We start from the raw sequence: 24,326 nt of genomic DNA on the forward strand, positions 1-24,326 counted from the left end.
TTCCCATCTTCGGGGAACGAGGAAGATCAAGAGTTGTTAATTTTGGGTTGATTAAAGGAATTAAAGAATTAATCAGTGTCAGTTTGCTTCATTTCATAAGGACAAGGGGAGGGTAACTGAACAGGCAGGCTAAGTGGCTGATGTTTTTCAGGCGCAACAGAGATAAAGGTGGGCAGGAGGGTTAGAGGTATCAACCACATAGCACAGGGGTGGGGAATGTGTAGCCCTTTGGGTGATATTGGACTGCAACTCCCACCATCTACTATTTATTTATTACATTTATATCCCACCTTTTTTCCTCCTTAAGAAACCCAAGGTGGTATACATAACACTCCTATCCATTTTATCCTCACAGCAACAACCCTGTGAAGTAGGTTGGGCTGAGAGTCTGTGACTGGCCCAAAGTCACCCAGTGAGCTTCCATGGCAGAGAAGGGACTAGAACTCGGACCTCCTGGCTCCAAGTCCAACACTCTCGCCACTACACAACACTGGCCCTCGCTGGGGCTGAGGGGAGTTGCATGCCAACATCTGGAGGGCCACATCATCCCTACCATGGCCATAACAGAGTAGAATCCTAATTTGCCGTGGGGTTCTCCACCCGATTTCCCCTTACTTTCCCCAGCTTTTGTGCAGTTTCTTCCCCATTCTAAAAGGATGAAGTACCTCTCGTAAGGCTTAGTAACTGGCAGTAACAGCTTTAAGCTACAATATGTAGGTATTTTGGCCCCGCCCACCATTGGACCGTGTCCTCTTTATAGCTGGACACTCCACTTATACTACACTTATCAGTGCCTTTGTCGCTTCAGAGTGGCAGGTCAGGAGATTGCTGATGGCTGGCCATTTAATTAAATAATATTTTTTATTTTTTTATTATTCAATCATATTTTTAAATTGTAGAATGACACTATTCTCTTTCCACATAAAAACACAGCTTTTTCATTTGTAGCCTTTTAATTTTTTTTTATTTCAAATTTAATTTTACCCTTTTTTAAAAAAAACACACACCCTTTTTCTTACAAAAAGAAAGAGAGATTAAAAAAAGAGAGAAGAGACAATAAATACTTGGAAAATGCTCAAAATAAAATAACGTTCAAATAATAATAATAATAATAATAATAATAATAATAATAATAATAATAATAATAACCACAATGACAACAATAATAATTAATAAAACAAACCAGACTTGGAACTGATAAATAAAAAAAAATAACTTACAAGGTTTATAATTTACAACTTATAAACCTCATGGCTTTATAAATACCCGGGAGCAAGAAGTGTTCATCATAAATATCTGAAATGGAGGAAGGGAGTTAACTACAGTCACTAACACAGGGGTGGAGAACCTGTGGTTTTCCAGATATTGGACTACGACTCCACCATCCCCGGCTATCCATGATGGCTGATGGGAACTGGAGTTCAACAACACTTATTTCTTCATTTCATTTCTATACCACCCAATAGCCAAAACTCTCTGGGTGGTTCAAAAAAATTAAAATCATTAGGTACAACATAAAATATAAAATATGGGAGCTTAAAACCACAATATAAAAGTACAACCAGAATAAAACCAAGCAGCAATGCAGAGATTTAAAACACAGATTTAAAACAGCAGAGCTGAATGACTAGGATGCTAAAATGCTGAAATACTGGGAAAATAAAAAGTCTTCATCTGGCACTGAAAGAAGGACAATGTTGGTGCCAAGTGAACCTCTCTAAGGAACTCGTTCCACAGCCGGGGTGCCACAGCAGAAAAGGCCCACTTCATGGTAGCCACCTGCCTCACTTCCTTTGGCAGGGGCTCATGGAGAAGGACCCCTGAAGATGATCTTAGTGTCTCAACAGGTACATATGGGAAGAGACATTCCTTCAGATAACCTGGCCCCAAGCCATTTAGGGCTTTCAGTATTAATACCAAGCACTTTGAATCGGGCCCAGACATGGACTGGCAGCCAGCAAAGCTGGAAAAGTACTGGTGTAATGTGGACTCATTGGCCAGTCCCTGTTAACAATCTTGCTGCCCTATTTTGGATCAGCTGAAATTTCTGGACCGTTTTCAAAGGAAGCCCCACATACAACGCATTGCAGTAATCCAGATGAGAGGATATCAGGGTATGGATAACAGTAGCTAGGCTATCTCTGTCCAGATAAAGGCGTAGGTGGTCTATCAGCCTAAGCTGATAAAAGATGCTCCGTGCCGCCAAGTTTACCTGTGCCTCAAGTGACAGTTCTGGCTCCAAGAGCACCTCTAAACTATGAACCTGATCCTTTAGGGGGAGTGCAACCCCCTGCAGAACAGGTTGAACATCATTTAGCTGGGCAGACAAACCTCCATCGTGTCTGGATTGAGTCTGTTTGTTGGCCCTCATCCAGTCCATTACCATGCCCTGGCTCTGATTCAGAACAGCCACGGCCTCACCTGGATTTGATGAAAAGGTGAGATACAGCTGGGTGTCATCCACGTATTGATGAAGCCGCAGTCCACACCTCTGGATAACCTCCCCCAACGGTTTCATGTAGATGTTGGACAGCATATGGATAACCTCCCCCAACGGTTTCATGTAGATGTTGGACAGCATAGGAGATAAAACAGAGCTCTGTGGAACCCCATGGCCTAGTTGCCGCAGCACAGAGCAATAATCCCCCAACCTGGCATTCAGCAGCAGCAGCAGCAGCAGCAGGCCCAAGAGCAAGCTGGTAAGGCTGCCAGGAACCATCTGATTGTGGGAAGAACCAGAAGAGGGGATAGCTGTAAGGTATCTAGCCCCTCTTCTCCTCAGCTGGCCTGTTAATCCCCTAACACCGTACATTCTCCCACCTGTGACCATAGTTCCCCAGGCACATATTAACAATACGAAATTGTAAAATGATATAAAATAATATTAAGGAGAGAGCAGCAGCTAAAATGGAGCAGATGAAGAGCAGCATTTATTCTTGTTCCTCAAGCTGCTGCCCTCCGTTGCTGCGCATTGCTGCTGGTTGCTGCTTTGAGCTGGTTGTAAGTATCCGAGAAGGCGATAGGATCTGGATGACCACAGCTTGCCTACCCTTACGTTAAAGAACATTAGGTATGGGGTGAACTCTTGTAAAACAACAACAACATTTTTCAGCCAGTCACTGATAGCCAGAGTGGAAGGTATTGGTCATGATTTTAATCTGTTCGGTCAAAATTCAGCAAAGTGGAATAAACATTCTGGCATTTGAGGTCAATGTTCTTTGTCGTTCTAAAACTCTTTTTGAACTTGAAATCAAATTATTTGGTCGTTTTTGAATCCCACCGCAGCTTTATAAAGCAACCTTGTGTTGGCTGGTTTGACAAAATCAAAATGATCCACCAGGGGACGCTGCTGGTAAAGGAAAGCAGAGTTTGTCTTGAGTTTAAATGTTTCAGCAGCATGAAAATTACTTTATAGACTCAACTTTCTAACTTCCCTTCCAATTTTTTTTTACACAACATCGAGACTTGTGTGGTGGTGGTGGTGGGGTGCATGTCATTAAAACAAAAGGAGATTTTGATAACTAAAATCTGCTTCTACAATTTCTCTAAGAAAAGGTTTCCCAAAATCCTAAAAGCTCTCTTAAAAGTTTACCTGAAATTTTAAACTCTCTGGAGTGGCGATCATTTATCTGGCTAATTCATTGTTGAAATCTGCATAAGTGTACATATGAAAAAACACGAAGCAGCCACCCCCAGCTTGGGGCCTTCCCCCATCCTGGTGCTTTGACTGAGATTCCCATAATCTCGTTATGATGATGGGATCTGCAGTCCAACACATCTGGAGGGCACCAGGTTGGGGAAGGCTGCATTAGGCACCAACTTAGAAGAGACCATTTCCTCTTGTGTGAAGCGAGAGGTGGGGAGGGGAGGCCGCGTCTAAAATGGTGCCTGCCACTGTACGGTTTTCATTGGTTATCTCATACTCAAAACAGTAAACTTCTTTTTTTTTTAAAAAAAAAAAAAGATGCAATCCTGTGTCTCCCAATTAATTTGGGGACATGATGAGGATGGGGACCTCTTTTAGTTATCAAAAAGCTATGTACACACACAAAGGCTCCAGTTCAGCACATGCTGTATGAGGCGTGTTGAAGACCATTAATTCTGTGCTGGATTGTGGCCACAGCTTTGGCTTGTTCTGGACTCTGCAGACAGATAGGGGAAGAAACAGGCTGGGGCTATTCCTGAAATCAGACCTGTGGAAAACCAGGAACTACTGGTAGATCTCTGGATGATCAGCAGTTGATTGGCTAGGGTTTTTTTTTTTTTTTAACTCCCAGTTGTTTAACAGTTAAATGACCATCCCACCCACCCCAAATTACACTGCTGTAATAAAGCATAGGGGTTTGTGTGGAAGGAATATGAGCTCCGTTCAGCTTTGGTAGGCGAAAAGAAATTCCTGGGCTCAGAATTCTTTAATTTTAAGTGTATATTTTTTTGTACCAGTCTCCGATTGGAGGATCTGCAGGCTCTAATTAAAAAAAAAAAAAGTAGATCCCACAAACGTGAAGCCTGCCCACCCCTGGACTAGAAGGCCTGGCATCGTGGAAAGAGTTAAATGTTCTATCTTCAGGGGAGTCCTTTCCCCACATCACTCCATATGCCCCAGAACCTACTGGAGGATTCTGGGTCATGTACTGGTCAACCAGCTGGGGGCATTATTGGCCATAGCTTCCTCTACCCCCTCCCCGTTATTGTGTGCATTGCAGGGAGAGATCAGTAATGGCGGACAAGGTGACTGCTGCTCTTTATCCACCATTACTGACCTTTACAAGGCAGGATTCCAACACGCTACACACCAATGAAAGTTCCCCTAGACGTGACACAGATCAATGAATATCTTCCAGATTCCATCAACCGACAGCAGAAGAGGGCAAAAATGTCTCTGGAAGAAGGAGAAACAGCCTCTCCCCAACTATCTTCTCAAGCCTGTAGGGAGAATGAGGAGAGGAGATGGTCCTTCTGAGAGTAAAAGAAACCAACTCTCATTCCACAACATCCCCGCAGTGTAGGAAAGGTGTGAGTGGGCCAAAGGTCTCGGCCACTCCCACCCGGCAGCACCCCCTAGAGGAGGAATCCAGCAGCACCCCGTCTCATCGATTTCCTTACACCCTCCTCCACGGGTATTGCCCAAGCAGCATCCAAGAGTTCCAAGTCTGTGTGGAGGTTTTCCAAAATATCCACGGCGGTTCCGTTTTCGTGCTGTTCACAGCTTGTTCCGAATCAGAACCAGCACACGGGCCGCCCAGTCTAAATAAAGGTGAAACGAGTGGACGATGGCATGTCCTGCTTGAACCACAGACCAGTGGGTGCCGTGGGCTGGGAGGGTCGGCACAGGGTCGTTGGGCCGTGAAAGGCTGAGCTTGGCCATCTGGGGAGAAAGGAACATGGGTGAGTTTGATCTTCTGGAGAAAGAACTGGGGTTCCACTTTAGCCCTCCTCAGTCCCTCATATTAGCCTCTCCCTGCTTTGGATTATAGGATCATAGAGTTGGAAGGGACCTTATAGTTAGGGGTGGGCAGAAGGTAGATCTCAAGATGTTTGGGACTTCAGCTCCCAGAAGCCCCGGTTAGTGTGGCCAATGTACAGAGATCTTGGGAGGTGAAGCCCACAACATCGGCAGACGTACTTCCTGCCCACGCTTGTTGAAGGCCAGGGAGTCCAACACTGCACGTTCTCTGAACCATTCAGGTCCTGCTCCTTTCTCTCAAAGCCTTACCAGGTGCTCCAGTCTTTTGAGAAGGCGCTCAAGTCGGTTGTGCACAGTGCTGATGTCGTGCTCCATGGGCCGCAGCAGTGGGGCCGCCTTCCGCAGCCATTCAAAGTGGCGTTGGTAGCACTGCAAGTCAGAGCTGAGCCGGGCCAGACCCCCAGAGACCTGAAGGAGAGAGAAACGTTATATATATATATATATATATATATATATATATATATATATATATATTGAGAGAAATAGATGACAGAGAAGAACCAAGGGGAAAAAGCAGGTCAGAGGCTGCCTGGTCTGCATATCCCTGAAGGGACAGGCTGGCGGATGTCTCTCACCAATCCCTGCCTGCATAGGAAAACTGGGTGCACTACAGGGGACTGGGTGCAGCTAGAGCCACTATGGGGGAAGAAGAGGCAGCCCAGTTAAAGAGGCTCGCCTGGCGCCAACATGGTTATCTTTTCGGTGCCAGGTTAAGACCTTCCTCTTCTCCCAGGCATTTAACAGCATTTAACAACATATGCTGAGTTTGTTTGTTTTTAATGGACCCCAGAATAGCTGTTCTTAGAAGGATACTGTGTTTTTATGCTTTTTATGTTTTTAAACTTTGTATATTTGTTTTAAAGTTTACTGTTTTTAACTTTTGTAAACCGCCCAGAGAGCTCCGGCTATGGAGCGGTATATAAAATGCAATAAATAAATAAATAAACTGAAGATACAATAAGAACATAAAAAAGAGTATTGTAGCACCTTAAAGATGAACAAATTTATTCTGGCATAAAATTCTGTGGACTATAGCCCACTTCATCAGACACCTGAAATGTTTTTGAGAGTTTCAAGTATATATGTCTGCAGGACGGGTGGAATTGTAAACAGTGAAGTCAGAAGGTAATTAAACGCAGAAATTACTGACAGTGACAATCACATTATTAACGGTAGCCATTCACAGTAATGTTTACCATTACACACACACACACCTCAACGTATTAGATTGTAAGCCTATGTGGCAGGGCCTTGCTATTTACTGTTTTACTCTGTACAGCACCATGTACATTGATGGTGCTATATAAATAAATAAATAAATAAATAATAATAATAATGTACTGTAGATATGCCTAAAATTCTCGATAAGACTCCATTATCTCATGAAGTGGGCGATTGTCCACCTCTGGCTGCCAAAAGTGGGGAAAATGGAGCCGCCAAAATGGCGGCAAGTCAGATCCAACAAATGGGGTGTATGTGTGGGAAACCTGAGCTACTGTGAGGGATCTAAAATCACCTCTGCTGCCAATAAGAGCGCCTACAAGTAGTTAGAGTGGCTCTGGGAAGTCAGTATTCCCTAAGGCCACCATTATGTTCCAGTCAGAATGAAGATGAGGTATGTTGCTTATTATGGGAACAAGCTGTGGCACAAAGGGGAACCTGTAGGGGGCACCAGTGAGGATAGGGAAAGGGAGGTGCCTTTTACCTGGATGTTGGCAAGTTCCACCGCATTCATGGACAAAACCGGCAGCGTTTCCAGCTTGTGTTCACCTTCCGCTGGGTAACGGCTTTTCTGCGCAGGGAAGAAAAATGGAGGGAATCAGATCACAGCAGCAACAACGGTCTATCTGAACAGTCAATTCAAACAACTGATTATAATCTGAGAGTAGGGGAAATAGAACTCCCCCCTCTTTAAAGAATAAACAATAAGATGAAATATTGTTATCTTTTTTCTTTTCTTTTTTTAAAACAAGAATGTTCCTCTCACCCCATCCCCAATTTAAGTGGCTTTTTTTCCCTTTTGCAGATGTATTTGTGCCTTCTTTCATAGGGAAGAAGGTCCCAACTTCAGCCATCTTCTAAATCTGAGCCCCTTCTAAATCTGGGCCCGAAAGCAAAAGGCAATGCCCATTTAATTGACTACATGATGCTACCCAAAACCCTCATCCTCAGCAAGCCCAGTAGCTCAATGGCACAGCACCCAGTTTGTGTGCCAACGGTCCTAGGTTCAATTCCCGGCATTTCCAGGCTACAGGGATTCAAGGATTGGAGTTTTTGCAAAGCAGCTGCCTGTTGGAATACAGGAGACAGGACTGGCGTTCAACGGACCAATGCTCTGACTTGGTTACAGGCCAGCTTCCCACGTTCCCATCAAGGAGGGTGTTTGACTCACAAAGTGGTTGAAGAGGTTCTTGGTGTCGCTCAGCAGGTTTCTTGCCAGGTTGACGATGGAATCGAACTCAGCCCGGTGGTCGTTAGGCCTCATTCGGGGAGCAGCCCGGAGTCCCTCACACAGACTCAGCAGTGCCACTAAGACCTGACACAAACAGTCTGCAAAGAGAGAAAGAGCAAGGTTTATTATTTTAAAAATTCAATTAAGGCAGCAGTTCCCAAGTTTTTGGTATCGGTGGGCACATTTGGAATATTGAGTGTTGTGGATGCTTTCACAAAATGGCTGCCATGGAGGAGGGGCTTGCGCATTCGTAAAATGACTACCATGGTGGATATGGCAAACCAGCGAGAGTATAAGAAAAGAAACGTGGCCAGGTTCCACCTTGGAGACCCCAGTGTTAAAGTTTTCTTGTTTAAAATTGTTGTTCACTACCTTGATGGTATTTTAGCAGATTTTACATAATAAATAAATAAATAAATAAATAAATAAATAAATAAATATAATAATAAGAGCATAGGTAGAAGAGGGAGATTTTAGGCCTCGTCTACCATGGGGTTGTGGTGGGCTGGGAGGAAAGGCAAGGTGGAACTCCGTGCAAGTAGAAAGTACCGTATTTTCCGGCGTATAAGACGACTGGGCGTATAAGACGACCCCCAACTTTTGAGAAGATTTTCCTGGGTTAAAAAGTAGTCTTATATGCCAGAAAATACAGTAAATTCAGCCTTTCTCTCTAATGTGCTGGGTTCTGTTTTAACATACAACATTGACTTTAAAGTCCCCTGTCAAAAATCAGCTGAGGGGATGGGGGAACTTTTTCAAAATGTCAAATGTGCTTGTGGGCCCAGAAAGGTTGGCTTACACTTGACATACAATCGATGTTTGTTATTGTTGTTGTTATTATTTTAATGTGGGGAAGCATTCAAAAATGCTATCCCCACCGGTAGCCTGAAGAGTTACAGTCCATCTCATTCTGCTGCATGGGCAGACAAGTGTAATCTAGTCGTTTTCACCCCCTGAGGCTATGAGTTCAAATCTTGTCCCACACCATGCCTTTGTCAAGTGCAGCTGTGGCATCCATTGAGCAGGAGACCAGATGGACAGGCTTGGCTGTGGGTTAAAATGTCATTTCATAGACATATTTTCTTCTGCAATCCCACCACCCACTCTTTCTTCAAAGGACCTTCTTTTATTCTTTTCTCTTTTTTTGCTGGACATGAGAGAGGAAGTATTGAGATTAATTCTTTAATAATATTTTCTTGGGTGTGTGTGTGTGTTTTCACTACTTTTTTTTCCTAGGGCTTTGGGTGGTCTGATCCCAGCGGCAAAGAACACGGGAAGTCCCTGGTTCAAACTTCTTGGTACTCTTGATTGTGTTCATTCAGCCTCAGAAGAAACCCTGTGATGCTGTGGCATTCTGTTATTCCCATTCTATAGGTTGGGGGGGGGGGGCACTGAGGCTGGGTGATTGTGACTAGGCCCAGGCCACACAACTGAGTGGAAGAAGTGGAACTTCAACCCTTGGGCCTTCTAGATCACTTCAGAAACTCTCAGCCACTTTGAGCAGAGATGGCAGGAGACATTCTGGTGCTTGAGGCAGAATGTCCTAACAGCACAGCCCCCTGCATGGTGGTAAAATAATATATGTAATAATACAATAAATGAAAAAATTTGCTGTCCTGGATGGGCACCCCAAGAATCTGCCACATGCCTGCCTCTTGGTAGAGTCAGCGCTCTCTCTAAACTTCTCTTCTGCCCTTGGTGTGAATGTTATTTGTGCAGAACAGAAAGCCATTTTTTTTAAAAAAAATCCAATGCAGGTTTTAGGCCTGCCTGGTAGGCATGGGGGTATGTGGGGTGGGGTGGGGGGTGGAACTGCCCTGCACCTTTCGAGGGCATGAAATGGTGGGTGTGAAACTGCCCTGGCTTGGATGTAGAGGGAATTTTGAAGGGAATAAGGAATGGCCCAAAGGTGCCCCTGTAAAACATCTGGCAGGAGTTCTGAGCATACGGCTGGTTGGCAGGCAGGACGGGGAAGGAGGGGTTGGTTGAGTTAGGGAATTCCTGCCCCGCGACAGAGTCATCCCGGCGCCTTTGCCGTGAGGTAAGGAAAAAAGAAGCCGCTGGTATTCGGAAATAGTGATGCTGTTGCAGGAGGGAGGGGTAAAGGAGGGGGTGAGTCAAGGTGTTTTCATGGAAAAGCCGTCCTGTGTTGTCTTAGAGAGCAAACTGCATATTTTCCCCTTGCCCAGGAGCTGGGGAATCAGTCTGGATTTCAAAGGAGGTGAGGGTTTGGATTCCCGCCCCCTCCTCCTGCCCCTAGAACCGAAACTGTTCACCAATTCGCGGGTGCAACCAAATAGGCCGCTTTCGTTACATGAGTGGATGTAAAACAATGGGTCCCTTGTTGGAGTTTTGCCGGAGCTGGCTACGATGAAAAGGGTATAGGGTGGCCAAGTGTTTTTATCAGACCGTGCTACTGTGCTCTTAACAGCAGGTCTTGCAGAAATCTTGCACATTCCCATGCTGCGTAAAGCTTTGTCTGCGAACTGCTGCATATCAAGCTGATGGAACAGGAGCGGGCCCAGGTAGGCCTTCTCTGGAAAGCTGGCAACCCTACGCTGATACCATTAATCAGAACAACCTTTGAATATTGAACATGACTTCATTCTGCCAATGTGTGTATGGCCATTTTCACACCTCAAGCTTAAAATTGTTATTTCCCCCTGCCTATTCCCTGCACTGATATTCTAATATGGCACCAACCTGGGTTGAACACACATCTGATTTCAAAATGGCTTGTGTGGGTGTTTTATTGTCCGTCCGTCCCCGTCCCACACACATAGAAATAGAAGGACCCAAAAGGACGAAAGCCGTGGCAAACTCAAGTGGGATTTACTTCTGAGTAAACACGCACAGCCTGGCACTGCAGACAATGAACGGCCAGTTGGCAACCTTACAAGAGTTGTTCTGCAGGGCTTGTATATTTATTCTTGGTTAATTCATCCATTCAGCAAGAGAGCTGACTGAAAACCAGGCTTCCTCATTCTAATAAACAGGCAGGAATCTCACAGAGCGTGCCTCCAGATGAGGCTTTCGTTGTGCAATCGCCCTGCGTCATTCACGGAATTTTACCGGGGCGGGGGGGGGGGGCGCAGTGTCCCGCTAGATGTCGACGTCTTCTGATTGTATCCCCCTAACCCATCGCTTCGTCTCTCTTTTTCCTTTCCACAAAATAATCTATTAAGAAGCAAAAGACAGAATAGCTACACGGTGCCTTTGGATTGGTAGTGCTTGGGAGAGTTGGTGTCAAGGGGAGGCCTGGTCGGGCTTCTGTTGAGGGCCCACAACCCAGCAAGGGCCCCTGGCCTTGGCTCCTCCTCTTCACCTGCTTCTCACCTGCCTTTTGCTCCAGTCCAGACAATGGTCGTGATGAGAAAGGGACCACTTGATGCCACGGCCTGCTTGCTCACTGGCTCTCAGCCTACCAAGCAAGTGGTAGCAAGGATGAGAAACAAGAGCTGCTGGTGACAATGGCAGCGAGAAGGTAGACGCATTGAGGGAGATCTGCCCAAGGCCCTCAAAAACCTGTCACTAGGAGCCGTCCGTCTGGAAGCACCATGATGGAAGCGTCCACCTAAGCCTCGTCACTGGCATAAATGGCCCCAGCACCTGCTTACCCCTGTCGGCAGCATGGAGATAATACTATGGGACTACCTTGCAAGACTGTTTTAAAAAGGGTTACAACATAAGAATATCGATGGAGTATTTTCAACTCAGCAAAATTAGTTGCGTGTCTACTCAGAAATCAGTCCCATTGAGTTCAGTGGGCTTTACTCGCAGGTACATGGGTACAGGATTGCAGCCCAAAGCCCCATACAAACCCAAAGACTCCTTTCTTTGCCCCGCCCCCAGCATGGCCAATGCTGATAGGCACTGGCAGCCACTGTGAAATGCAGGAAGGAAGGGAGAAATGGAGGCAAACAGGTAGTCGTTCTATTGGGATCAGCTGCAGATGGAATGAAACCAAAGTATGTAGCACTGGGCATAATCACAGGAGTGGAATGCTACATACGTCTCTTGGGAGGCCAGTTGACATAAAAACCCAGTCCCAGGGGGATTAAACGTGGAACGGGGCAGTGGTTCCTTCATACACACATGCTGCCCCACTCTCACCCCCCCTCCTCCCTCAGGCCTTGGACCAATCTAGCAAGACAAACCCTCTTCCCTTATGTCACCATGTTTCCTTACGTCACCGTATTTACACCATGTGCTGTAATTGCTTTTCTTCCTACGTTACATACGGCTTGGCTAGCGATATGATTGGAGGCGGATTGGACACTTGAAGCTTTATTTTAATCTGCCTTGGTGGCTTTGTTAAGGAAGGCGAGATAAAAGGACTTTAGAACAAATAGACACTCGAGAGGGAAGAGGGAAGAGGGTAAATTCATCCAAGGACCTGGGCCGCTTGTGTTTACACTGCAAGCTCAGAAGCGAGGAGGCTGGAGAAGGTTCCAGTTTTCCCACCCACGGCCTCGTAAAGAGCTGAGACTGCGACTCTGTTAAACAGCCTTCCTTCAACCAGCTCCGCCATTAAAACCACTGACCCCTGAACTGCTCCAGCTTCTCTTGTGAGCGAGTGGAGCCGAAAGATCAATGGAGGTGACACAGAGCATTAAATCCGCCGGGTGATATGTTCCCAGGCAGCGTTGTGGAGATTCGAGCATAAATGTTGTAGTGGATGTGTCTAAGGATCAATAGGTAGGATGCACGAGGAGGGAGGGGGGCATGGAAGAAAGGATGATGGGATAAATCGGCAGGACAAAAGGGCAGGGAAAGGTTTAGTCATAAAGATGGAAGGACAGGAATGGGGAAAGAGAACGTGCAGGGCCACGGAGTGCAATGGATAGAGGGCCAGGTTGCTTGTCTACGCGGTGAGATGGACTGATGGACAGAGGAGCAAAGGGCTGGCGTCAAGGGTAAGCACAGCCAGGCACATGCCAAGGGCCCACTGACAAAAGAACCCCTGGACTCGCTCCTCCTCTGCACTATTGCAAAGGGCTTGCCCCTTGCTCTACCTTAAAGCTCCATCCGACGGGCGTTTTATTGCACGCTCGTTGCTGGGCACTCACGGATGCCTTAGCTCACGTGACGTCTCCTGCCTCTCGCACGCCTTCCGCCCTTTCTGGTCTTCCTTGCGCCGCAAGAAAAACCAGAAAAACGCCGAAATATTTTTTAAACCGAAGTTGCTGCTCTCTCCTGCTGTGTGTGGGAGAAGCAACGTGTTCACGACGAGGGACTGAATGGCCCTGGTGCACCTTGTTTACTTCCTGTTTGAAAACAGGAAGTAACTGAGCATCCACGGAGAAGCGACGGTAGCCAGCGTTAGCCAGCGTTCCTTCCAAGGTGTGATGGAGCTTTTAGACAAGGCTGGTGGTGAGAAGGAGCAGCAGACTGGCTCTGTGCCTGTCAAGCAAGCAAGTGGGAGCAACGATGAGAAAGAGGAGGAGGAGCCAGAGCAACTAGTGACAACGGTGGAAAGAAGACAGGTGAGGGAGGTGCCTTGCCCAAGAGCCCTAAAAACACAGAGTGAATAAATAGTGAATAAATAGGGCTGCTTTGCCTATCACACGGTGGCAAAATGCAGATTTTCCAACGCAGGTGTACATGTGGTTCCCAGCCGCAACTAATCATGACTTCCTGGAGCTGAAGACCAATAAACATGTTTGCAAAGGTATTCCTGTTGCATGCACGGTTGCATTCTTAGGAGGGCATGTAAAACGTCCTAGGTGTTCACCTTAAAAAAAGTAATGTTGGTGGCTCTTAAACATGACCTACAGATGGAGGAAGGGGTGGCTAGACCAGGGTTTAGTATCTAGCTGGCAGCTTCTCCTACTTCCATTTGGGGTGATTTAGGCCCAAACGGGAAGTTTTGAACTAGTTCCTAGGAAAACAAGATACGATGCGGCAGCCTTTCCCAACCAACACCTCTGGAGGGCACCAGGTTAGCAAAGGCTGTAGTAGGACATCAGACAGCCCTCAGTGTGGCCTTGCGCTTGGCTTGTAGAGAGTGCCGCGCTTGCTGGATCAAACTGCAATGAAGATGGTAGAGAGTGAAGATCCACAGGCGTGGGTGGGTGGAGAGGTGGGTGGCGAGAGCCCATCAAAAAGAAAGACCGGTAAGGTGTCCATAGATAGCAGTGTATGGGGTGGGAGGAAAGGGTGAATAGATAGGCAGACAGAAGTATGCACTATGGAGAGAATAACAGACAGTACTGTGCGCATCTATAAAGAAGGAAGGAAGGAAATAATGGAAGAAGAAAGATAGATTTTAAATTGATATTACAGAGAGGTGGGTGAATAATCCAAGTGATCATTATGGATTGCAGTGATGAAATCGAGATTTGCTGGAAATCCTGCCCTCAAATTCTTCCCAGCCAGAACAGAGACAAGGATTGAGCTGCAAGAGACAGAACAAGCCGGCGTCGCATGGCGCACCACGGAGTCCCCCAGGGGGCCCGTTGGTTTCACAGCTCTGGGATTTATGGGCCTGGCTTAGCAGGACGGAGCCTTGTAAAGTAGCTCAAAGAAGGAGCAAGGGAAGGCGTGAAATGCAGCGAGTTGGTGCAGCTGGCGACCCACACAAACACATCCACGCACACCGATTGTGTGGGCAACAGCCACTCAAACACACCTTGCCTCCAGCGATGGCCACACAGCTACATGCACGAGTGTGCACTAGATACAGCAAGACACGCAACACAAATTCAGCCACAAACGTGCACACACAGACAGACGCACAAGCAAGCAAACCCATTCCCCCAAAGGACACACAGAGACAGGTAGAGAGAAAGATGCAGCTGTGCGTGGGCACGTACATACAGGCAGGCAGCTATCCGGCCATATACCAGCAGCTAGACACACAACTGCAATGGAAATGGTTTCTCTCTTGAGTGATACAAACACATTCCTAACACACAAAGTCGCTCTTTTTGCCACAGCAGCAAGATGGAGCAGAAAAGTAGAACTACATAAAATTGCGGTGAACTGCTGCAGAGGTACAGTGACGTAATCAGAATTCAAGTTTGTTCCTCACGTAGCGTTGTCTTCCTGCTAACGAAGAATTCGGGCTTGGCATTTTAAACTTGATATTACTGTCCTAGGTTTGTTGCAATGTGTATTTATTACAGCCTTAGGCTAGAACAATAGATTAAAAAAAATCTATTTACACAACAGAGGCTATCTAGCATGGGCAAGCAGAAGAAATCACAAAGAACTGCCTGCTTCCAACTCACACCTACAAGTGTATCAAGCGCATGCAGCTGGACTACAGAGACACATACAGAAATGACCACATTGTGCACACAGTGGCACAGTCATATTTACCTACACAGGTCTAAAATGCTAAAACTAAGGTACGTGTGGATATCAGGTGAATAAACACACATGCACACTTAATAATTCCCCTCCCCCTCTATCAAACATGCTGTCTGGCACATCAAGAGTTAAGCTCCTCATTCTCACCACACAGGGGCTGTATGTAACGCTATTCAGGTCAACTCTGGACTCAAAGGCACTTTAGTTTAAAGTCTGTAACTGTTGCCAAGAAACATATGGAAAGGGCAGATCCTAAACATATCAGTCAGAAAGAGAGGAAAGCGGCCAGAAAGAAACAGGGGGACATCTTTTATGGACTTCCAGAGGGGTAGCCGTGGTTGTCTGTTCCAGCAAAAGCAGCAAAGGGGACTTGTGGCACTTTGAGCAGCCAGGTTCTCTTCATGTGGCTAAATACAAAAGACAGCAAATCCGGGGGATCTACACTACAGCTTTAAAGCGCTTTAAAGCGCTTTATAACAGTTTTGACAACTGTTGGAGCCCAGGACACACTGCATATACAGTTTTCGAAACGTTTTCAAAGTGCTTTAAAGCGCTGTAAAAGCAATAGTGTAGATCTCCCCCCTCCCCCCCCCCCGGAAAATACGGAAAGCGAAACATAAATGTGGGAGGTTTTCAGTGGCATGTTAAAATCATGGGTTTTGTCCACGTGACAGAGGGCAGGGGATTGGGGGCGCTTCCAGATGGACCGACTAGTGCTATCGGTACAAAGGTACTGTGCAGCAGTTCCGTCTTTTCTTGCTTATTGGGGTTTTTTTGTGTGTATGTGGGAAGAATAAAGACGATCAGTGGGGAAACATAGGAGAGTTACAAGTGGAAGACTGCCACTATCCCATAAACTCCCATGAATGGGGCAGGGCAATTACACGATAAAGGTTTCGTCTGGAAGTACCTGCTAACCATCCATACAAAGAAGAAAGTAGCCTTTTTCTCTCTTTCTGGCTCTGAAAGGGATTGGGAAGAACAGGTTGCTTACCTATAACTGTGGTTCTTCGCGTGGTCATCTGTGCAGTCACACATATGGGCTCGGCGCCTGTGCTGAGCTCGTTTCGGGAAACTTCTAAAGCTGAGGCTAAAGTTTTCAGCGGGAACCCTTCCCCCCCCCCCCCACCCACTGCGCATGTCTATGGGTTCCCGCCCTTCCCCTTAGTTCTCTGAGACCGAATTGTCGGGCCCATAACGAGGAGATAAACACTTGGAATCGAACAAAAACATCGACACGGATGTGGGGACGGTGGGTGGGTTGTGTGACTGCACAGATGACCACTCGAAGAACCAGAATTACAGGTGAGCAACCTGTTCTTCTTCATCGTGGTCTCTGTGCATCACACATATGGGCGATTAATTAACTCACTTACTGGTGGAGAGTAGGTGGAGATGCCCTAATGTAAAATCGATGACAGGACGGCTCGCCCGAAGGAACAGTCAGCTCTGGCACGGACGTCCAGATGGTAATGCGAGATGAAGGTTGAAGGCTGGGCTCATGTCGCTGCCTTGCAAATGTCCGGTATGGATACACCCTTGAGAAAAGCCGTCGATGTGGAGACGGCTCGAGTCGAATGGGATCTGACACCATGTTCAATAGTTAGTCCCGCTATCTCATAGGCTAACTTTATGGTGTTGACAATCCAACGTGCTAAGCGTTGTGTTGAGATTGGGTGTCCTTTATTTGGACCATCATAGCACATGAAAAGTCTTTTGGTTTTACGGAAGGATTCTGTTCTAGCCTTATACAAAGAAGAAAGTAGCCTTTTCTCTCTTTCTAGCTCTGAAAGGGATTTGGAACCGCTTGTTCCCTTATGGCCCTGCTGTTAGGAAGAGCGAGGCAGCTGCCTTAGGTAGTTGCTTTTGGGATGTCACAAAAGGGCAGCAAATGGTTAATCAGGATTGTGTTTTTACTGCCAAGACAGGGGAGCGGAGCTTGTGGGATTTTCGGTCTCAGGTCCATACCAGCCTTGGGTATGATATGCACCTCAATTAGGGTGGGCAGGGGCAGCGTCAGAGGGCCATTTTTGCTTAGGCAGCAAAATTATCATACCTATGTCTAGGGCTGGTCTATACATGCAGCAGAAGGAGGTGGCATCATTGAAGTGGTACCTCATTTGTGAAGACCTCTAAGTAGAAAACTAGCTCTGCAGGGAGAGGGCTAGGCAAAAACCCTTTTCCTGAAAATGTTAGTTTTTTACTTGCAGGGAGTTTTGCATGGAGGAGCATTCAAAAAATGGTATGAGAGTGGATTCAAATGAAGTAAAGCCAATATTGATGATATGCTAACTTTGCAACACTGATTTGACAGGAAAACTCAAATTTTGCTGTCAAATCAGCAAAATCCTGCACCTAGCATGTGTGTGTGTGTGTGTGTGTGTGTGTGTGTGTGTGTGTGTTGTGGGGCTGAGTGGGACAGAATGCTCCATTTAAGGCACTTTGTGGGGCAGAAACAACCATTTCAAGGGCAGCCACTAGGGGGTCCTATAGCTGATGTCCTGCCTAGATCCAATGGCAAATCATGGCCAGACAAAGGCAACATTTGCTGATCAATTCATTAATCAAGCTCCTTACGAGGAAGAGCATGATATAAATGTGGATAAATAAAATATTTTTTTTAAAATGGTGCTTAAAAATTTATTAGTTGCTGGTGGTGGTATGTGTGTGTGTGTTTAATTGTAATGTGTATGTTCATGTTTTTGTAATATTGTAAGCCGCTTTGTGATGGCAGTATGCCCTGAATTGCTGAGTTAAAAAATCTCTTAAATAAACAAACAAACAAACAAACAAAAATAATAAATAGTGCATCAGAAACTGGCCATTGTGAACACTTCCCTGCTACCCAAGAGGAGAAATCATTTCCACTAATTGCTAGTTCATCCCTATTCCATTTGAACGGCTTCACTGTTTTCTTTTCACGCTGGACCTGATGGGGATTCTGTCCCCAGTGGCCTCTCCTTGGGCAGCCCATTACAGGGTCAGACCAAGGCAGTTTTGGTATTCTAGCAGAAAATCTAAACAGCGCCAACCCACAAGATACAAACAATAGAGCCCCCAAGAGTTGAAGATGTCTCATATATGATCCATTTATGATGCTATGACAAAGTACACTGTTAAATTCACTTCGTTATGCTGAGATCCCTTTCCATCACACTAAAAATCCCCCAAACCTACTGCCTGAATCTGTCACCTCATTCTACCTCATTACAGGGCTATTTAATTACTTAATTTTCCTTCCTGCTATTTTTTCTTTTAAAGTAGCATTATTTTTCTCGTCTTAGTCTGCTTGGCTATAATTCTGCTCTTGGTTTGTCTCACTTTGCAAGACCTGATGTCTGATGCTGACTCCCCATAAAGAAAGGTTTGTATCCAGCAATCAAGTTTTCCCGTCATCTCCAAACATTACTTAATGTTTATAGAGCATGTTTAATGCACAAATCATTTCACGGCCCTTAGATCATTCATTTGGAATCAATCCTCTGCAGTAACCATCACCTTACCTACCTCCCAGGGTTGTTGTGAGGCTAAATGCTAAATGAGATAAGGATGATAAAACACACCATACCCACTAAAAATATCTTTAAATACTCAATAACTATGGCTGGGTATACAGACAGCTGGTGCCAGAAAAAGAGAATCATAGATTAGATAAGTTTTATTTCTTTTGGATCAGGACTGGGTGTTTTTAGTTTGTTTGTTTTACCTTTGTGCCGGAGTATGTAAGCTTATGAGTTGCATAGAATTCTTCACCCACTTGATTAAGAATTCTGTGCAAGTTGAAAGCTTGAACACTCCCATACCAAGAGCAGAAAAAATGGGGGGAAACCAAAGAGACTGGGAATATTTATCATACAAATAAAATGGAGGCTACAATTCGATGCACATTTTCCTGAGAGCAAGTCCCACATGAACATGTATAGGGTTGTGTGGTAATAACAGTCCATGCAAGTTCCATACATCTCCAAAGGCTCAGATAGGGGAAATGGGAGCGAAGTGCAGGAAATCTATTCCGCCTATTTGCCAGCAGCAGCACTAGAAGCCATGGCTTTAAAGTCATAGGAAGGTAGGTCTTAGGTGTGTCATTAGCACACATTTTTCTAACATTAAGAGCACTTAGGATCAGGCAAGATAAGATACACCGCCCACACACAATCTATAAAGTATGTGGGGGAAAGAGTAGAAAAAACCCTGAAGAAAACAATGGTGTATATTTGCATATCTTTGCATTAATCTGCAGTTTACTCCTACATTAACTTTAGTGCTAAAGCACTGCGCTTTTGTACGGATCGTCTTCCGAAGGGAATGAAGTAGTGCTGTCTTTCTCTGCTTTGTCTTCAGGCAATGAAAAAAGGTTGTTGTGAATATCCCTTCATTCCTTAAGGATGCAATCCTATGCATGTTTACACAGAAAAAGACCCTACAGTTCCCGGCATTCCCCAGCCAGCATGGCTGTCTAAACATGCATAGGATTGCATCCTATAATACAATGCAAGGAGAATGGGGAGGGGATCAATCTTTTTAAAGACCACTCTACCCAACTATTTCTGCTCAGGAAGAGAGAAGGAGCCACAAGTTGTTCCTTCTTGGCAACCACTTGGCAACCATTTGCCAGTTCCTCTACCTAAGTTTAACAGCAGTCACCCACAGCTGAATTTTCCAGCAGTGATGTCACAGACACATCCAACAGGAGCTTGCAATACCGTCCCAATTATGATCCAGACAACGGTGACCACGAGTGATGCTGCAGGTCAGGGAACAGTATTTGGCTGCAATCCTAAACATATACGCTTACCAAGGAGTAAGCCCTACTGAACACAGCAATACTTACTTCCAAGTAAACATGCCTAGGATCAGGCTAGAAGTCCAGCATTTTCAACATTCCAAGCTGAGAGCAAGGAGAATGCCATTTCTAAAGCACTGAAGAATGTGGATTTGGGGATGGGCAGGTTTAGAGCCGGAGATATGGGTGTGAGGTGCATCTGTGTTGAGGGTTCTTTATAAGAACAGTAAGCTTGCAACAGCCCCACTTTGGAAAGTTAGGAAAACGCCTTATATCAATTTAGGAAACTACAGATCTAGTCCAGAACGGCCTACTCTATTGGCAGTGGCTCTCTTATGCAAATAGATGCCATTCCCACCTTCTATTGCCTGAGGTTCTTTGAGCTGGAGACGCCAGGGGCTGAAATTAGGATCTTCTGCCTTCAAAGCATTTGTTCTGCTCCTGAGCTGTGGTCTCTCCCTGCCTACCTTGAGCCTAAATGCATAGCTCTGAAGTCAATGTTATCACAATAGTTGGGATTCCAGGAGGGTTTGCACATCGGCACGTGTGCTTCCACGTCTGAATTAGCCATCGCAGATCAAACAGGGCACAACGTTTCAATTGTCTGCTCTTTTTCAGTGGAGTCACATTTCAGCTTAATGCTGATAAATCTCATTCGTAGGAATTCTTAATAGTGCACCCTTTGCTCCACTGATTTCAATAGGAGAAATAAGAACAGGTGTTATGGCTACAGTCCTGGGGACACAGACCTGGGAGTGAGACCCTTTGAACATAGTGGGATTTATTGCCAGCTAAACACGCATAGGATTGTGCTGTAAATCTCGTCCACCAAGATCAATGGAGCTTAAAAATGTTTAAACTTTGGCTGGATGGTGCTGAGTGAATTTTTTAAAAAATCTCTCTCCCTTCCATCATTTTCGAAACCATTATCAAACAACACACCATGGGTTTTTTTGTAACCCAACAAATCCCATACTGCTTATGCTTTTCTTCATGAGGGACATGATCACTGCACAGAACACTCCTTGCGTGTATGCAGGCAACATCGCAGATCACAGCTATAAATGCTATGGGCAAAATTTTCATAGGATCTTAAACAACATTTTTGGCAAAGCTAGTTCACACATTCAGTCATCATGTGCACAGTAACCAGGACATGAACATGCATGTGTGAACCAATCCAGTGTGGAGTTAGTGTCCATTCTGTTCACAGAATCATAGAATAGTAGAGTTGGAAGGGACCTATAAGGCCATCAAGTCTGACCCCCTGCTCAATGCAGGAATCCACCTTAAAGCCTACCGGACAGATGGCTGTCCAGCTACATCTTGAATGCCTCTAGCGTGGGAGAGCTCACTACCTCCCTAGGCAATTGGTTCCATTGTTGTACTGCTCTAACAGTCAGGAAGTTTTTCCTGATATCCACCTGGAATCTGGCTTCCTGTAACTTGAGCCCATTATTCCATGTCCTGCAGTCTGGGATGAACGGGAAGAAAACTTGGTCCTTGAAGAGTGCTATCATATCTCCCCTCAGCCTTCTCTTCTCAAGTCTAAACATGCCCAGTTCTTTCAATCTCTTCTCATCAGGCTTTGTTTCCAGACCCCTGAACATCCTCATTACCCTCCTCTGAACCCCGTCCAGCTTGACTGCATCCTTCTTGAAGTGTGGTGCTGTTACTCTGGTTCTATCCCAAGGGGGCCTTTACAGATCTAAGGGTGTCTTATTTCATGAATCAGGAATGGCTTAAAACAAGGCGCAAACATTTAGGTTTGCGCAGATTGCAGCTGTAAAGCACGTTTTCATACCTAACCAATAAGGTCTGAATCATTCTCATGGGTTTTAAGAAAGGCAAATGCAGGGGAAAGCAAAGCAAGAAGGGACAGTTTTAAGAACTAGGTTCAAATGAGGTGTGATGCCACTAAACAAGGACAATTGAGGTGTGCAAAGAAGAATGGAGAAGAGACGCAAGTTGTATTGTCTAGGACACATTCACAGCGAGACCACTTCCTCATTTCCAGTGTAGCAAAGTGGCTAAAAGGTGTGCTAGTTTAAGTCCCCAATTCAAATCTCACCTCAGCCACAATCTCACTAGGGCAGGATCTACACTACTGCTTTATAGCAGTATTGGTGCACTTACAAGTGTTGGGCTCATGACACATCTACACCAAGCAGGATATAACACTATGAAAGCGGTATATGGCATGTGTCAATGGGCCCCAACAGTGGTCAGTGCACTTCAATACTGCTTTAAAGCAGTAGATCCTGCCTCCGTATACCACTTTCATACCACTTTCATAGTGCTGTATCCTGCTTGGTGTAGATCCGGCCTACGTGGCCTTGGGAAAGCTTCCGAGCCCCAGTGCTGTAATCCTAAACACACAACCATCTGCAATATGAGGAAAATAATACCGGCCTAATTTACAGGATTGTTATTCGGATTACAGGAAAAATCTATGTGAAGCACTTTAAACACTCAAAAAGGGATATATAAATGATACCATCATCATCATCATCTGGTGCTTTATACAACAGAAGGATAGGTCCCTGTCCCAAAAAAATTGTAATCTAAAATGCTGCATAAAAGCTAAGTGTTTTCATTCTCCCTCAGCTGAGGACCAGTTCCTGACATTTCCCCAAAATCTGAATGGCTCTATGGTTGGCTAGATCTCATGGTAAGTATCTGTTTACATCATTAAAAATTGACACGTGTAAGTTAAGAACTTAAGAAGAGCCATGCCGGATCAGACCGAAGGTCCATCTAGTCCAGCACTCTGTCAACAGCTGTCAACCAGGGACCCACAAGCAGGACACTGGTGCAGAACCCACCCACCCATGCTCCCCAGCAACAGCTGTATATAGGCTTTCTTTTGTGTTATAATTTGATGCTGCACACATTGAACAATGGATGTGGCATGTCTGAATTGGTCCCAGCCTATATCAAACTGATTGATGAAAGTTTTCCTGACTTCTCTGTAGGGCCGGCACAAGACATTTTGGTGCCTGCATCCTTCCCAGGTCAAGACGTGTAGCACCAAATGACAGCCAAGTCATTCAGACACCTGAACACAGACTCCAACTAGTGCGTCTCCCCCTTTCTAGCTTTATTGCCATCAGCATGGGATTTTACAGAGGGACCAAACATCCCCATCTCGTGCTGGCAAGGCCCCCCTCAATGGCCCCCCTCCTTCTGTGAACTACCTTCTCACTGCCATCATCACCAGCTGCTATTGCTCCTTTTTTCATTGTTGCTATTGCTTGTTTGCTTGACAGGCAGAGAACAAGGAGGCCGTGGCGTTTAGTGCTTGTCCTCGTCCTACTCTTCAACACTGTTATCTGGGCCAGAGCGAAAGGCAGGTGAACAAGCAGGTTGCAATGTGAAGAGGAGGAGCCACTCCAGGCGGTGCTTGTCAGTGGGCCCCTGAAGGAATGTTAGCCCTGAGCAAGTGCCTGGCTATGCCTACCCTTGGCCCTGTTGTCATCTCCCATTGGTAACTCTCCTTGTAACTCTCACCACGTCGCCCATCTTTTTTCTTATTGCAGAAAATCCTTTAATAAGGGAAAGAAGGAAGAGTTGCACAATGCTTTTTGATTGGTACAGCTAGCAGTCCTCTATCTAGAAGCACGCTAAATAACTACCAGCTTGCTATCCTTTCAGGACACCCAAAAGCAGCTGCCTGAAGCGGCCGCCTCGCTCTGCCCAACGGCAGGGACCGGCCCTGGTTCTGTGCCTAAAGAAGACAGGTTCCTTGTATGTTTGTGTGAAGAGCTCAGCAACGGAAGCAGTGTTGTGATCAGGTAGGTAAAAATGCAGCAGCAAGTGAACTGGTTTTGGAAGGGGAGGGGGCGCTCATCCGACGAGAAGGGAGAAATCTCCTGTGATGGGAAGATGAGTTACCAGGAGTGGGGAAGACTATATCACATAATTTTGCATATATGAGATTATTCCCATTTTATCCTCACAGTAAGTGAGGCTAGGTTAGGCTAAAAGTCGACTGGCTCAGGCTTTAAGACTTAAAGTAGGACGTGAATCCTGTTCCCACCAATCCAAACGGCAAACATTGGTTTGAGGGACTATTCAGCCACGCAATGAAAGGGTTCTAGGGTGAGCCACATTTGTGATGTGAGGATGGAGGGGCAGAGAGAGAAAAACGGAACTACAGAGCAACAACAATGGGATTTTGCTCCTTTCTCTTCATACTGAAATCTTACCAATGATGCTAGTTTTTGATAATGTTAAATATTTAGCACCCTCCACCCACCCTGCAAAATGCACATTAACATATTAACTGCTGACTTTCCACCCTTGCCATT

The 24,326-nt window shown here is 45.6% G+C and overlaps 1 protein-coding gene across 1 annotated transcript in view; it reads right to left on the reverse strand.

The window, feature by feature from the left end:
* Positions 1–5,203: 5,203 nt before the first annotated feature.
* IL11 (interleukin 11) overlaps positions 5,204–24,326 on the reverse strand; it is a 72,153-nt gene continuing 53,030 nt past the window's right edge. Inside the window, exons 2-5 of the mRNA XM_063136898.1 lie at positions 7,860–8,017; positions 7,173–7,259; positions 5,717–5,875; positions 5,204–5,368 (exon numbers count right to left, since the gene is read on the reverse strand). Coding sequence (XP_062992968.1) covers positions 5,204–5,368; positions 5,717–5,875; positions 7,173–7,259; positions 7,860–8,017 — 569 coding nt within the window. The remainder of the gene's footprint in view (positions 5,369–5,716; positions 5,876–7,172; positions 7,260–7,859; positions 8,018–24,326) is intronic.

This window comes from Elgaria multicarinata, chromosome 11 (assembly GCF_023053635.1).
Source record: "Elgaria multicarinata webbii isolate HBS135686 ecotype San Diego chromosome 11, rElgMul1.1.pri, whole genome shotgun sequence".
In the NCBI taxonomy this organism is placed as follows: Eukaryota; Metazoa; Chordata; class Lepidosauria; order Squamata; family Anguidae; genus Elgaria; species Elgaria multicarinata.